A 16,683-nucleotide genomic window follows, 5' to 3' on the forward strand; every position below is an offset into this window, starting at 1 on the left:
ACAAGACGAAAAACGAACACGAACTACACTTGAAATGATACAAAATAACAAACGACGTAGACTGACCTAAACATGAGAACTTACATAGACACGAAGAACGCACGAATAGGAAACAGACTACATAAACCGAACAAACCGTATACAGTTCCGTATGGTGCAAACATAACACAAACACGGAAGACAATCACCCACAACGAACACTGTGACAACGCCTACCTAAATATGACTCTTAATTAGAGGAACGCCAAACACCTGCCTCTAATTAAGAGCCATACCAGGCAACCCAAAACCAACACAGAAACAGAAAACATAGAATGCCCACCCAACCTCACGTCCTGACCAACTAACACACATAACAACTAACATAAATAGGTCAGGAACGTGACATTACCCCCCCCATAAGGTGCGAACTCCGGGCGCACCAGCACAAAGTCTAGGGGAGGGTCTGGGTGGGCATCTAACCACGGTGGTGGCTCAGGCTCCGGGCGAGGTCCCCACCCCACCATAATCCATCCAAGCTTCCTCCCTCTAAGAATGTCCACCCTCCTTTTACCCCCACAAAATCCTCTTAATAACATCACTGATAGGGACAGCACCGGGACAGAGAGATAGATCAAGACAGAGGGATAGATAAGAATATAGAGGTAGATCAAGATAGAGAGGGAGATAATGATAGAGGGGCAACTCCGGACTGAGAGGCAGCTCCGGACAGAGAGACAGCTCTGGACTGATGGGCAGTTCTGGGTATCTAGCCGTTTAAGGCTGAAGGGCAGCTCATGGCTGACTGACGAATCTGGACGCTCATGGCGGGCTGACGGCTCTCGACGCTCATGGCGGGCTGACGGCTCTCGACGCTCATGGCGGGCTGACGGCTCTCGACGCTCATGGCGGGCTGACGGCTCTCGACGCTCATGGCGGGCTGACGGCTCTCGACGCTCATGGCGGGCTGACGGCTCTCGACGCTCATGGCGGGCTGACGGCTCTCGACGCTCATGGCTCGTTGGCGGCTCTGGCAGATCCTGTCTGGTTGGCGGCTCTGGCAGATCCTGTCTGGTTGGTGGCTCTGGCAGATCCTGTCTGGTTGGCGGCTCTGGCAGATCCTGTCTGGTTGGCGGCTCTGGCAGATCCTGTCTGGTTGGCGGCTCTGGCAGATCCTGTCTGGTTGGCGGCTCTGGCAGATCCTGTCTGGTTGGCGGCTCTGGCAGATCCTGTCTGGCGGGCGGCTCTGGCAGATCCTGTCTGGTTGGCGGCTCTGGCAGATCCTGTCTGGCGGGCGGCTCTGGCGGCTCCTGTCTGGCGGGCGGCTCTGGCGGCTCCTGTCTGGCGGACGGCTCTGTAGGCTCATGGCAGACGGGCGGCTTTGCAGGCTCATGGCAGACGGGCGGCTTTGCAGGCTCATGGCAGACGGATGGCTCAGACGGCGCTGGGGAGACGGATGGCTCAGATGGCGCTGGGGAGACGGATGGCTCAGATGGCGCTGGGGAGACGGATGGCTCAGATGGCGTTGGGGAGACGGATGGCTCTGGCCGGATACGGCGCACTGTAGACCTGGTGCGTGGTGCCGGAACTGGAGGCACCGGGCTAAGGATAAGCACCTTCCTACTAGTGCGGGGAGCAGGGACAGGGCACACTGTACTCTCAAAGCCTACTCTATCCCTGATGCGAGGTACCGGCACTGGTGACACCGGGCTGAGGACAAGCACATCAGGATTAGTAGGGGGAGAAGATACAGTGTGTTCAGGGCTCTGGAGACGCACAGGAGGCTTTGTGCGTGGTGCCGGAACTGGAGGCACCGAACTGGATACACGCACTACAGAGAGAGTGCGTGGAGGAGGAACTGGGCTCAGGAGACGCACAGGTAGCCTAGTGCATAGTGTAGGCACTGTAGGTACTAGGCTGGGGCGGGGAGGTGGTGCCGGAAATACCGGACCGTGGAGGCGTACTGGCACTCTTAAGCATTGAGCCTGCCCAACCTTACCTGGTTGAATGCTCCCGGTCGCCCGACCAGTGCGGGGAGGTGGAATAACCCGCACCGGCCTATGTAGGCGAACCGGGGAAACCATGCGTAAGGCAGGTGCCATGTATGCTGGCCCGAGGAGACGCACTGGAGACCAGACGCGTTGAGCCGGCCTCATGACACCTGGCTCAATACCCAATCTAGCCCTCCCAGTGCGGGGAGGTGGAATCACCCGCACTGGGCTATGCACTCGTACAGGAGACACCGTGCGCTCTACTGCGTAACACGGCGCCTGACCGTACTCCCGCTCTCCACGGTAAGCCTGGGAAGTGGGCGCAGGTCTCCTACCTGCCCTTGGCCCACTACCTCCTAGCCCCCCCCCCAAGACATTTTTGGGAATTACTTACGGGCTTTTTGGGCTTCCGTGCCAGACGCGTTCCCTCATAGCTCTGGTTCCTCTCTCCGGTAGCCTCCGCTCTCCTCAGTGCCTCCAGCTGTTCCCATGGGAGGCGATCCCTACCAGCCAGGATCTCCTCCCATGTGTAGCAACCTTTTCCGTCCAAGATATCGTCCCATGTCCATTGCTCCTTCTTTTCCTGTCCCTTACTCCGTTGACTCCGCTGCTTGGCTCTGGTATGGTGGGTGATTCTGTAACGGCGGTCCTCTCTCTCTTCATAAGACGAGGAGGTGTATTGAGGGAGCCAAGGCGCAGCAGGTTGTGAATACATAATGGATTTAATGACAAGACGAAAAACGAACACGAACTACACTTGAAATGATACAAAATAACAAACGACGTAGACTGACCTAAACATGAGAACTTACATAGACACGAAGAACGCACGAATAGGAAACAGACTACATAAACCGAACAAACCGTATACAGTTCCGTATGGTGCAAACATAACACAAACACGGAAGACAATCACCCACAACGAACACTGTGACAACGCCTACCTAAATATGACTCTTAATTAGAGGAACGCCAAACACCTGCCTCTAATTAAGAGCCATACCAGGCAACCCAAAACCAACACGGAAACAGAAAACATAGAATGCCCACCCAACCTCACGTCCTGACCAACTAACACACATAACAACTAACATAAATAGGTCAGGAACGTGACACCCTCTGTAATTAGGGCCTGGGGAGGGCTGTGGATGTGGCCTGGGCTGTAGCAGGGTAGGGTCCTGGGGGCTTCCAACAGGGTGGGGTTCAGCACTGCATATGTCAGTCTCCCTGGGGAACCCCTGTCTGTCTCTCTCCCTAGCCCTGCCTAGTCTCAGGCAGATGATCAGGAGCCCCTTGACGTCAGAATCCACTCAGAGACAGACAGGCCTCAGGCTCAGCCTACACCCTTGGGCTCACCTCCAAACTGAAGGGGAGGCGGACTCAAATAATACACAAACAGAACTTCTTTAGGACGGTAAGACTATTCAGCAGCACTTCATTAACACAGCAGTTACTTCGTCAATACAATGTACTATTACTTCATCAATACTTCTTAGACGGAATGCGTTGTCAATGCATCTTCAGCTTCTGGAGACACTCACAAAGGAGGCACATTTGGCTAAGCTTATGAACCAATATTTCTATTCTGGGCTCGGGAACTTCCCCCTCCCTCGGGTGATGTGCCTTAATGCACGCTAACAGGTACATTTTGTTAACCACAAACTCATTTCCACAAGCAGTCTTTGACATAGATGACAGTTCCTGCAACAACAGGAACCACAGTTATAGATTTTTAAAAAGGCACACAGCATTATTAGCAATAATAAGTACATATACAGTGCCTTCAAAGTATTCACACCTCTTGACTTTTCCCACATTTTTGTGTTACAAAGTGGGATTCAAATGTATTTAATTGTCATTTTTTGTCAATGATCTACACAAAATACTAATGTTAAAAGGAGAAGAAAAAGGCAAACATTTGTAAGAAAAAAACAAAAAAACACGGGGAATGAATATACACTAATATATAGTATATTGATTAGATAAGTATTCAACCCCCTGAGTCAATACATGTTAGAATCACCTTTGGCAGCGATTACAGCCGCGAGTCTATCAGTGACTCTAAGAGCAACATTTGCCCAGTATTCTTTTCAGAATTCTTTAAGTTGTCAAATTGGTTGTTGGTCGTTGCTAGACAGTCATTTTCAGGTCTTGCCATGGATTTACAAACAGATTTATGTCAAAACTGTAACTTGGCCATTCAGGAACATTCACTGTCTTCTTGGTAAGCAACTCCAGTGTAGATTTGGCCTTGTGTTTTAGGTTATTGTCCTGGTGAAAGGTGAATTTATCTCCCAGTGTCTGGTGGAAAGCAGACAACCAGGTTTTCCTCTAGGATTTTGTGTTCCATTCTGTTTATTTTTTTATCCTGAAGATTTTCCCAGTCCTTAACGATTTACCAGCATAACCATAACTTGATGCAGTCACCACTATGCTTGAAAATATGGAGATTGGTACTCAGTAATATGTTGTGTTGGATTTGCCACAAACATAACAGTTTGTATTCAGAACAAAAAGTGAATTTCTTTGGCACATTTTTTGTAGTATTACTTGTGTGCCTCGTTGCAAACAGAATGCATGTTTTGGAATATTCTTTGTGCAAAACTGTCATCAAGGCAAATATAAAATATATATTTTGATTTGTTTAACACTTTTGTGGTTACTACAAGATTCCATAAGTGTTAGTTCATAGTTGATGTCTTCACTATTATTCAAAAATATTCTAAATAGTAAACCTTGAATGAGTAGGTATGTCCAAACATTTGACTGATACTGTATGTCGGCTCAATTGGTAATTACCTTTAAATTTCAATTGCGCTATTAAACTGAAGTCTCATGTGTTCTCCTAATAGAGCCCCCCCTCCCCCCCGCCTCAGACCAGGGTGGATTTCCAGGGAGGCTGAAAAGGGATCCCATTCCTACTAGTCAGCAAGTCAACCAAGTCCATCTGTACTGGTCACTGTGGGGACGACTCCTTGAAACAAAGAACATTACAGTTCAAGTCCCGTTGATAGGATAGTCTCGAACAAGTTAAAATCAGCATAAAAAAACAATAGCAGAATTGGTCAGCAGCCTGTAAAACGACTGCTATCCACTGCGGCAACATCTTAGTGTTTTTAGCGGCAGACGGTGGAATGTTATGATCTATGCACATCCTTGGACAGGATATGTCTCTCACAGCACGCGGCATGCTGAGACTTCACTAAGCCTCAGAGGTGAGTATGCTGGGGCCATCGATAATACCCAGCAGGCCTCCCATAGAAACACACACAGCAGGTTCACCAATTACCTCATAACGACAGAGAGCCTTCACTCATAGGCTACATGTAAGGTTCTATACTGCCACAGGCATTTTTCTATATATTGTGACTGTCACAACTTTGTTGTGGACTATGCCAAAAATCGATTTCCATAAATCTGCTTTTGAAATCCATTCTAGGGCAAAAAGGCCTGAATGTGGATGAGGCTTTGTTATAAGCTTAATAAATGGGCATGGTATTTTTCCAGCACTAACAACGCTCTCATCAAAATAGTTTGGGCAGGCAGCCCCTCCGTAACTTAAGCCTCTGTTTCCTAAATAGTCCATTCATCTCATTACTGAAGGATAGGGCTCCTCGCTCCTCTACACCAAAGTTGAATCCCAAATGGCAACCTATTCCCTACATAGTGTACTACTTATTTACCAAGGTCCATAGAGCTCCAGTCAAAAGTAGTGCATTATGTAGGGAATAGGGTGCCATTTGGGATACAGGCCCAAATACCAGCTGCTCTGACAGGCCTGTTCCTCGCCTCACAGCTCCCACTGTCAGAACCAAAGCTGCCTGGGCTTACTGTTGCTGAGTGCAGATGTTGCTGGATGAGTTCCCACAGCTTTTTGACATCAGAGTGGGAAAAGAATGGGGAGAGGCTGTGTTTAGGATATCTACATTTATAGTCCTCCTCCACTGGCGGGCTTTATGCAGTGGTTTAGGGAGTGAAGAATAAAAGACTGACTGGTTATACGCCGTGATTACCCCGCACATAGAGACCTTCCCAGACACCAGGACACACACACACACACACACAGACAAAACACACACACACACACAGACACACACACACACACACGCAGACGCAGACGCAGACGCAGACGCAGACGCAGACACAGACACAGACACAGACACAGACACAGACACAGACACAGAGAAAGAAAGTGCCACTGAGAGCAGGAACAGGATGTAATCGTTTGTTTTAAATTAGCCAGCAGCATAAAGGCCCCAACGACTTTCTAGCTGAACATTAATTACCAGGAGCAATTACTCTAGCAGTGAAAGGGCCTCAGCCAACCCTCATTAAAAATCCTTTGTTCCCCAGGCTAAACGAAACACCCTTGAGAGCCTTGCCTCACTCTGCCTTCTCTTGACAAGCATGTCTTGCCTTAGATGTACACTTGCCATACACTTACTGTTCTTGTAAACCCACTGTGGTTTTCTATTCTGACAATCTGTGACATCAAATGACCATGAGTTAAATCTGTGATAAGGTTTCAACACAGAGGCTGAGCTCATGTAAGCATTGGCGAAAGAAGCACAGACACAGCGTAAGTCCATGTCGATGTTTTGAAATGTCCCCTAATTTCATGGTTGTTCATTAGATTCACTGACTTTAGTCTGGAGGAGTGTTGTCTAGAAGCTCCCAAAATGTTTCTGCTCTCTAGCAGGTTGCGGTGGTGAGTTGAAATGAAAGAGAACTTGGCGGAGAGGAGAATGCTGTTGCTCCTTGGTATAATCCCAAATGGCACCATAATTCCGTATGTAGTGGAATAATTTTGACCAGGGCCCATAGGGCTCTGTTAAAAAGTAGTGCACCATGTTGGGAAGAGGGTGGTATTTGGGATGCAGCTTTTGTTAAAGCCTCAACAGCTGTAAAACTAGAAAATATCAAACCAAAATGCTCTTTTTCAATACATGACAATAACAGTCAGACATAAATAAGGAACAAAAACATTGCTAGAAACAGTCATAATGAGGAGAGTAATATTTGAATGGTTACACACCGTCTCTAATTCATTAAGACTGTTTAGCTTGGTAAATATTGTTGCTAGAGTCTACAGTCTTTTGTCTTTGTCCAGTCCCTTGTCCTAGAAAGGTAATTGTCGGCAGTAGTGATTGTGCTTAACCTTGGGTTTGTTGCCTTCGTTTAAGTTTTGATAGAAGCCAATGCCCAAATGGAGATTTTCTGTTGAAGAGAACAGCTCTTTGTTATTGGAGGAGGTCTTTGTTATGTTGTCCAGAGTTCGAGGTAATCGACTGGACAAAGGGGAGCGGTTGTGTTTGTTTGTGAGAATTTCCTGTCGAACCCTCTAGAAATGACACCGACAAACAAGATGATTTCAGCTTCATTTTGACACATATTCGTTTTAACAAAACCACTGAGGAAACTGCCAGTTAACTGTAATCCAGCTCTAGTCCAAAGAGGACACACACCCAACACCCTGCTCTCACTCGGTCATAAGACCGTTATCTGCCAGCCGGTTACGTAAAAAGCCAGAGTCCAACGTTAACCATTCTGACTTGGGACCGATGGAATGCTAGTCAATAGCAGAGGGCCATGAGAAAAAAAGTGCCAATATTCTGCCCTTGTTTATGTTGGCCGGAGATGTTGTCTGAGAGCATTGCAGAGTCAAAGCATGGAGACTTGAAGGGCACAATCTTATCTCCCCATTGGGTATGGAATGCCTCTCCTTAAACTAAACTTTGTATTTTGTCCGTTAGTTTATATCACAGAAAAGAGATTCAGAACCGATCCCACTCCAACTACTGGTACTCCGGCGTCCAACCGGCTCAAACATAGAGCCATCACTCCTCTTTGTGCTGGTCTTCACTGTGCTGCTTTGGGTGTCCATATTTTTTCCAGACTTTATGCTTCATGCCACCCTGAAAGTCTAGCCGGCCTATCAAAACATCAATCAAGCGGTTGCCATAGAGACAAAATACTCAGACATGTAAAAGGATGTGTTGTGAGGAGAGCCATGGATTGGAATTCCCCCAAATGATAGGAATGCACATTGTGTCTGTCCCTCTTCAGCCATTTGGAATGGATGCACATACTTTGGAATACAATGGCTCACGCCACTATGCCACAAGCACTGAATTAGTGGCACATTTAGCAGCTACTGGAGTACCAACCCAACCGTGAAATTAAAACACATTCAAGTGTATTTTCTCTTCTCCATATAGCTGTAAAGGTAGAGCTAGATTCCCCCCTCTCTACAGATGCTAGGGCTCCTCATATTCATGTATTCCAAGAGGCGTTGATATGACATCATGCAGCATTTATGACCCAGTCCATTTCAGTGATGCATATTTGAGACTGTCTAGATGCTGAATCAAAGCAATGGGAAACGGAAACAAACGCTATCAGTGTTCGTGATGAAAGTGCGTAGTTTAAACAGCAGGCTTGGATATGAAGAGAACGTTAGGTTAGCTTAACACACATTTAACACACCATTGAGTTGATTCAGAGTACGGTTACATGCAGTGGCGATTTGAGCATGTAAATCATGGTGGGGCAAAAAACAAAACAAAGTGGGATGCATGCCAGCAAAGCCACAACACAACACTAAACAATACATTCATTGCACTATAACGGTGACAAACGGCGCCCACAAACTGTTAGGGCCTACATAAAGCTGTCCCAACAGCAGTCCCAACATTTTACCACTGCTACACCTGGCTATCAGCGGAATCTTGTCTGGCAGCAAAACAGTTAATTCAGCCTCATTTACTGCCTTTAAAAAAAAACATAGCTGATTTGGCTGACTTGCTTAAACAAAATGTGGTTTCTACTGACAATTGAGATGTACAAACTATGGCACAAGGGGACGACAAGCGGATAAGAGTCTATCTATAATTTCGATTAAGACATTAATGAGCGAGCTAGGATGGACGTAGTCAATAACTAACCCTAACCCAGCTTACTACACAACATACACTTAGTATTACTTTCTTAGCTACAGTATACATATCTCCCTGGCATATTACATAATTTATGCAGCAGCATATAAGACATTTTTCACAAGTGGCGCAGTGGTCTAAGGCTCTGCATCTCAGTGCAAGAGGCCTCACTACAGTCTCTGGTTCGAATCCAGGCTGGCTCACATCTGGCCGTGATTGGGAGTCCCATAGAGCGGCGCACAATTGGCCCAGTGTCGTCCGGGTTTGGCCGGGGTAGGCCGTCATTGCAGCGGTCCTTCATTTCATCAACGAAAGAGAATGAGGCCGGATTTACAATTCCGAGTTGGATGACCGTTCAAAACGTATTTTCCCAGTCTGAGCTCGTTAGCCACTGTCACCGATTCCTTTCAAACCACTCACTGCTGAATTTGCGACTTGTTGTGTAATGTTTATGTCCAATGGCCGATGAGCACCGATACATTTTATCTATAATTTAAAAAGGATTTGCCAGTAGATTGTCGACTTGATTCATGATTACTGCTAGCTAAGATTTTCAAAGTTAGATGTTGACAAGATCAGTCCAATCAAAGCTACTGTACATATAACGTGATTTGATGTCATTTTATCTGTGGCCAATGACCTTGAGCCTTCATGGAAGGGCACTACTAATGTAACTATGGCAGGACCCAAAGGGCTTGAACTTTCGATGTCTACCCTTACTAAGGATTTAGACTTGGTGGTGATGTAGTGTCCCCATGAGTGACAGAACACTAAGCCAATCACGGCGCAATGCTCCTATTTTCTGCTGTCCCGCCCCACCACCACAGAAAGCACTGAGCTAGGCTGAAAAAACTGCATTTTGGAGTTGCCTTACTCAAGAAACAAAAAAGAGACCATGTTTGTATGTGGCTTTATTAACTCAATGATATATATTTTCTACATTGTTTGCAAACTGATGTGACATGTATTAATGCCAAAATAATAATATATTTTTTTGCTAAAAATGTGGGGCTCAAAACAGTTGGGGTAGAGCCCCACATGCCCTGAATGACGGGTCACCACTGGTTACATGCACACAATAATATCATCATTGTGAATATTCAGATTAATATAGTTTTATTTAAATGTTTGCATGCTTTGTAAGAAGAACGATTTCCCTAATAACCCTGTTTACATGGACACATCTGAAATCAGACTACCTGATAGGACTTAAATGCAGGAAAATCGGCAATCAAAATAAAACGTTCTACCACAGCAAACATGCTATTTTTGAGAAGCCTTTTCCCCAAAATAACGGACATATAAAGTTTGTGTGTGAAATCAATTTTTAAGACGTATATTTTGAGTTTTTCAGAACTCACTTCACTCGTGCATAAGAGGGAGGCTTGTGCTGCTGGTGCTGGCACCTGCGTAGTTCAAATACACCGCGGGAACACGATTGAACCTGAACCTGATCATCTGAAAGACTGCTCAGAAAATCAGGTGTTTTAAATCGCCGTTTTCGATTTTGACTATTATGATTATCTAATTATTAGTGTGTATAAAAAAAGCTTTTCTTTCGTCATATCCCCACAATGTTCCAACAAGCTAAAGAAACGTTCTGGGAACCTTTACAGAACAGCCAAAATGTGTTCTGCTAAAGTTCCTTTAACATCAGGTGAATGTTTTTTTCATCCTAAAATAAACATTTTAGAATCATCCACACAAACTGGACAGTTTTTGTGTTTTGGGAACATATCTTATCCCACAACTTTATGAAACATTCTGGGAACCTTTAAAGAACAGATTAAATGTTTTCTAGGAACGTTCTTAGAACATCAGGCAAATATTTGATACAAAAAGTCTATAATCATCAGCACGACTGGACAGTTTTTGTGTTACAAGAACATTTGCAGCGACCTAATGAATGTTGTGGGAACTTCCACAAAACCGATTTTGGTTGGCTGGGTTGTTGGTCTCAGTGGTTGACACCTCTAAAAAGGTTTGCATTGGCATTCCTGCTGCGACATCTGAGCCCTGCATCCACCACTGGAATGCATGGCCTTCTGTGGTCAGGTGCTTAGGAGCCCTAAGGACTACAGTTACAGAGGACTCCCATCTCAGTTACCCACAGTAAACCTTGAGTCACTACAGCCATGCTGCAACTGCTGCAGATAACGGCCCAACCAACTGTAGCTTCCAACTGTAACTCACCACAGTGGAGCTCCCGTGTCGGGGGGGGGGGGGGGGGGGGGGGGGTCATGTGGTTGACCTCAATGATATCTCCCCAGAGGCATCAGGCTATCCACAAACATGCATGTTTGTATGAAAGATAAGCCCAGTGGCCCCTGGGAAATGAGTTTATTAGTTTCCAGATATATCCAGAGGCCTGTACTGTAATGGCTCATGTTTGGCTCTTTTGAGTAGAAGCACAAACAAGGTCATTTAATAGAACTCTGGAATCAGCTGCCTCTCCTCCTCGGGTTGATGACATCACTGGCCCTAATTCCACTGTGTCATTGATTAAACCTTATCCACAGCAAATACCCTCCAAGAACAAGACCACAACTGTCCTCTGGACTGATGCTGGATTCATCAACTTACCAAGACATGATAAAAAGAACTTTCCCAATATAGATACAATGTTAATTCACTGTGAAACATTAAAATAGTATTTTAGTGGAACTGAACATCCAACCTCTTCATGTAGTTTAGAAAAGGGACAGATAAGTGTCATAACGGTGGGCTGATATGGAACACAGGGCCTCTCTATAGACTCATTAGGGGCGTGAATATCTTTACATTTCAACATCAGTACCACCAGCTTCTACAAAACATGCCAATGATCTAGGCCGTACACGCAGAACTGAATCACCCTGGCAACAATCTACAGCCGTTTATGTTCTGGGTTTGGCAGAGGTTTTTCAAATGTGTTCCAAATGCTGAGCATTCATTGGCAAATTCACGTAGCCGTGCCTTTGGCGCAAGTGTCAACTATGTTGCAGGTGAGTGTGACCAGTGGAGCGTGGTTGGCTGTGTCTGGAATGGGGGAGGAGATAGGGAGGACTTGTGGCAACACCACTCTAAGATTCTCTAAGTGAAAAGCAAGAGCTGAAAAAGCTGCTAACCTGAAACGGGAATGGTAACATATTACTGACGTACAGTAATGTTCTGATTCTAACAATTTCACAATATAAACCTAAATAGTTGATAGTTAGTTGAAGATCTAACCATTTGTTAGGGTACTCGCCAATGATACAATCAAAAGGAAAAATCACAGTATAGCTGTTTAATGCCAAAAGTAAACCGCATCCTTCATGACCTATGGGGGGGCAGTCACTAAATGAACTTCCATTAAAATCTTGTGAATCTAATAACCAGACTGCTGCAATTGGCATGTGTGACAACCCTCCCACTCTGTCTGCCATATTCTTTCTCTTTGCTCTTGTTTTCCCTATTAAGATGTTGGCGGGCGGAGCTGGGAGGGTCGTCAGCGACATGGGACACACCTTGCCCCGGGTGTGTCCCGGGATAAATGCACCTCTTCCCCATTCATTGAGGAGACTCTTTCCATGCAGACACACTGATAGATTTTGGTTGTGGCATTTTTGTGGCTGTTTGTTTGTTTGTTTGTTTGCTTTGGCACCTTTCAACACCCCTCATTATCACATTTATGCATGCAACCACTCACTTACACTGATTACTGACTACACACACCATTGTTAATTGTATTTAGTTTACTTTAGTTAAGGAATAACAAAATATATTCATTATCTCCACATTGTCTCCCTTTTTGTTACGAACTTCGAGCAGGTTCGTGACACATGTACCTTTCTAATGTGCCATGCGTATAGAGCATGTTCTTAGCACATGTTCTGGTCCACTTTGGAGTAACATTAAGGCTTTCATCGTTTATTTTCCTCCTCCTGGTTAGTCTGGCATAGTGTTCACAATGTGCCAGAGAACTAATGTTTTACTGTCCCAGTGCCCAGATGAGCCAGTACTAAGCTCTGGAGAAGTCACCCCGGACCAACACCAGTCCCACCGGTCTCCTCTCCAAGCCCTAACACTATGCAATTATCATCTATATTAACAGACTTAACAGTGTGATTTGGACCAGACTGCTGAACCTTCTACCCTCACCTTCCCAACATGAGGGGAAAAGAGGTCCCCGTTTAAACAGAAATCCCCACCACACATACAGTTTGACGGTTGCCACCACCTAAGGGGCGTCCCTTAAGGGACCTATTTTTACTCCCTGCTGAATCAACAGATAATGTATGGTCAATTCCCCATCACACACACATCCTGCATCTTCAGAAGACAAGCAGGAATCAGACACAGGATAAGCTTCCTTCTCCTATTAAACTTCTGGACACAGATGGAAAGACCCCCAAACACACTGCAGAGATGCCGATTGTACTCCCAGAAGTATATTTCCCCATTTAAAAAGATTACATCTGAATAACTTAACGCTTAATGGACCTCCATGTTTCAGAAATGAGCAGAGCCCGTTTTGGAAAAAGCTTGCTCTCCACCCATACACACACACACGGCAGATAGACCAGCGGTTAGAGCATTGGGCCAGTAACAGAAAGGTCACTGTTTCGAATACTCGAGCCGACAAAGGTGAAAAAGCTGAATGTGCATTTGAGAAAGGCATTTATCCCTACTATGGCTGACCCTGTAAAACAACATATTTCACTCCGCCTATCCGGTATATGTGACAATAAAACATCTTTATGTTCACACAAACCCTTCTCAGGATGTAGTCTCTAATTATTCTCAACGGCAACTTTCCACTCCAGAGCAGTTGCATGAGGCCCCTTTGTCAGCTGGCCACCGCTACAACTTTTCACCAGCCCTGTAATGCTCCAAACTGCTTCATGTCACATAATAACACAAGCATTACTGAACACACTTGTGAGAAAACTCACATGCTATTTAAGGTGCTGGAAATGACATCATGGTACATTTGATTGGCACGTTCACATCTTGGCATAGAGTTTAAGTTACGAGATTATGTTGCATCATCCTACTTGCTCACAAACTCTCTCTCCCTTACTATGCCTTTTTTCATCTTCTAACTCTCTCCTAGCTTCTCAGATTCAGAGAGACTACAAGGTTCCGTTTACTGAGGTGCCATGCTTACAGAGTTCGCTTACTGACTCAACCATAGTTTAAGACTGAGCATGTAAGACACAGATAACTTAAGAGCCAGGTGGAGAGGCTTAAAGATGTGTAGTACTCACTGTGTAGGAGCAGAGTACAGAGAAGCAGGGCTAGAGCCATCCCTCTCCAGGACCCATTCATTCTTCTCATGGACACAGCCATCCTCCAGTCCTTGGTGAGCCGCTGTGTGTGTGTCTGTAGAAGTGTGTGAAAGAGAGTGATGAATGAGTGAGTGAGGGCTGGGGGAGTCGCGTGTTTCCTGTGCTCACAGAGCGGGACAGACTGGCAGGATAAAGCGTGGCTTATGCTCTGCTGGTTTCATATGGCCTCTCTCCTTTGCTCCCCTCTCTCTCTCTCTATCCCTCCTTCTCAGTCTCCTTCACCACACCCCTTTTCTTACTGGCTGAGTTGAACTCTTCTCATGCAGCTGGACGTTTTCGTGTGTGTGTGTAGAAAGGGATTCAGGGCGTGATCAGGGCGTAGTAGGTCTGTGTGAGTGGTAATATAATCCGGGTGTGCATCATCACATCTGTCTATTCAGAATTTGTGCGCTGTTGTCTGGATCAGTAAACCTATCCAGCTATTTCCACAAACCTGGAAAGCTATTGCTGAGAGTGGTATGCCATCTAAACTGTACTGTGCATTCTTTTAACGATCCCTAAAATCAAGCTTTACGATACCAGTGAACTAGCACCTCCGCTGTATATTCAGAGTAGACCACAACATGACTCGCTGTATCTACCCCTAACTGAGACATCCCCGTCAGCCTGTTGGCTCTGGAGGGGCTCGTCTGATCGGTTCTGCTTTGAAGATGCACCTGGTAAACAGGAAGCAATCTCCCCTGGTCTGCCCGCCTGCTTAATATTGTGCTGCATAGCTCAGAGGCCCATAGCAGTGCATTGCATCAGACATCACATCTCTCCACATCACTCCATTCTACTCCACCTGGGCTTTAAGTTTGTCCCTGGACTGGTGAGTCAGTTTAACTGGGATGGGTCATCCAGTGAACACCCCCCCACACACACACAACGTTCGGTGCGGCTGCTCACACCCACAGAAACCCCCACACACAAACAAAATCACCCTACACCCATGCCATATGCAAACACACATGGTGTTTTCGCAATCTCATACCCTATCCAAGCAACATTTGGGATCCAGCAATTTATTTTCTCTCTCTTTGTAAAAGCAGCCAGACTGGTGTTTCTTGGGGATTGCCTGCAAAATTGCTGGTCTAACAATCGGACCAGATGGGGCTGAATCAAGGCAAGAGCAGGCAAGTGTCGGGGACTGGGACACTCCTGCTAGTCCCTGTGTATGTTCACTTTCTTTAGGGACTGACTGGGGTATGGTAATCCGATCCCTTTACTGACCCTTTCCTCAAGCCCACCCTTTCTAAATGCTGAGCAGACAAGGTCGTAGTACACACATTCCCGAGCGCACACGCTGTCACGAACCGGCTCAAAGTCCGTAACAAAAAGGGAGACAGTGGAAATTAGGAATAACAAAAATATATTTATTAACTGAGGTAACGTAAATACAATTAGCAATGGTGTGTGTAGTCAGTAATCACTAGTGTAAGTGAGTGGTTGCGTGCATAAATGTGATAATGAGGGGTGTTGAAAGGTGCCAAAGCAAACAAACAAACAAACAGGCCACAATCAAACTTTATCAGTGTGTCTGCATGAAGAAAGTCTCCTCGATGAATGAGGAAGAGGTGTATTTATCCCGGGACACACCCAGGCCCAGGTGTGTCCCATGTCGCTGACCACCCTCCCAGCTCCGCCCACCGACATCTTAATAAGGAAAACAAGAGCAAAGAGAAAGAATATGGCAGACAGAGTGGGAGGGTCATCACAACACACACACACACACACACACACACACACACACACACACACACACACACACACACACACACACACACACCTGTCCCCAGCCACGAGCACCCATCACCGTGGCAGCAGGCACGGTACCTTTCCCAGCAGAATCAAAGCGAAGGCTTTCCTGACCTTGTGATTGTGGCTGCTGAGAGAGTGGGTTATGGGGATTTCTCTGCTGTAAATCTCTTCACTAACAGGAGACCCTGACCAGAGTCCAGTCCTCTCCCACATACAGTGCATTCTAAAGTATTCAGACCCATTCACTTTATCCACATTTTGTTACGTTACAGCCTTATTCTAAAATGCATTAGATACTTTTTCCCCCATCAATCTACACACAATACCCTATAATGACAAAGCAAAAACAGGTTTAGAAATGTTTGCAAATGTATTACAAAAAAAACTACTAAAATATCACATTTACAGTATTCAGACCATTTACTCAGTACTTTGTTGAAGCACCTTTGGCAGCGATTACAGCCTTGAGTCTTCTTGGGTATGACGCTACAAGCTTGGCACACCTGTATTTGGGGAGTTTCTCCCTTCTTCTTTGCAGATCCTCTCAAGTTCTGTCAGGTTGGATACGGAGTGTCATTGCACAGCTATTTTCAGGTCTCTCCAGAGAAGTTTGATCGGATTCAAGTCCGGGCTCTGGTTGGGCCATTCAGAGACTTGAACCAGAAGCCACTCCTGCAGTGTCTTAGCTGTGTCCTTATGGTCGTGGTCCTGTTGGAAAGTGAACCG

The 16,683-nt window shown here is 45.8% G+C and overlaps 1 protein-coding gene across 2 annotated transcripts in view; it reads right to left on the reverse strand.

Moving 5' to 3' along the window:
- cd34 (CD34 molecule) overlaps nt 1–14,429 on the reverse strand; it is a 38,781-nt gene extending 24,352 nt beyond the window's left edge. Inside the window, exon 1 of one of the 2 annotated variants that reach the window (XM_055931341.1) lies at nt 14,137–14,429. In XM_055931341.1, the coding sequence (XP_055787316.1) occupies nt 14,137–14,218 (82 nt within the window). In that variant the 5' untranslated portion in view covers nt 14,219–14,429. The remainder of the gene's footprint in view (nt 1–14,136) is intronic. The other variant, XM_055931342.1, reaches the window with a different exon arrangement.
- Between the last annotated feature and the right edge of the window lie 2,254 nt (nt 14,430–16,683).

This window comes from Salvelinus fontinalis, chromosome 8 (assembly GCF_029448725.1).
Source record: "Salvelinus fontinalis isolate EN_2023a chromosome 8, ASM2944872v1, whole genome shotgun sequence".
NCBI classification, from domain to species: Eukaryota; Metazoa; Chordata; class Actinopteri; order Salmoniformes; family Salmonidae; genus Salvelinus; species Salvelinus fontinalis.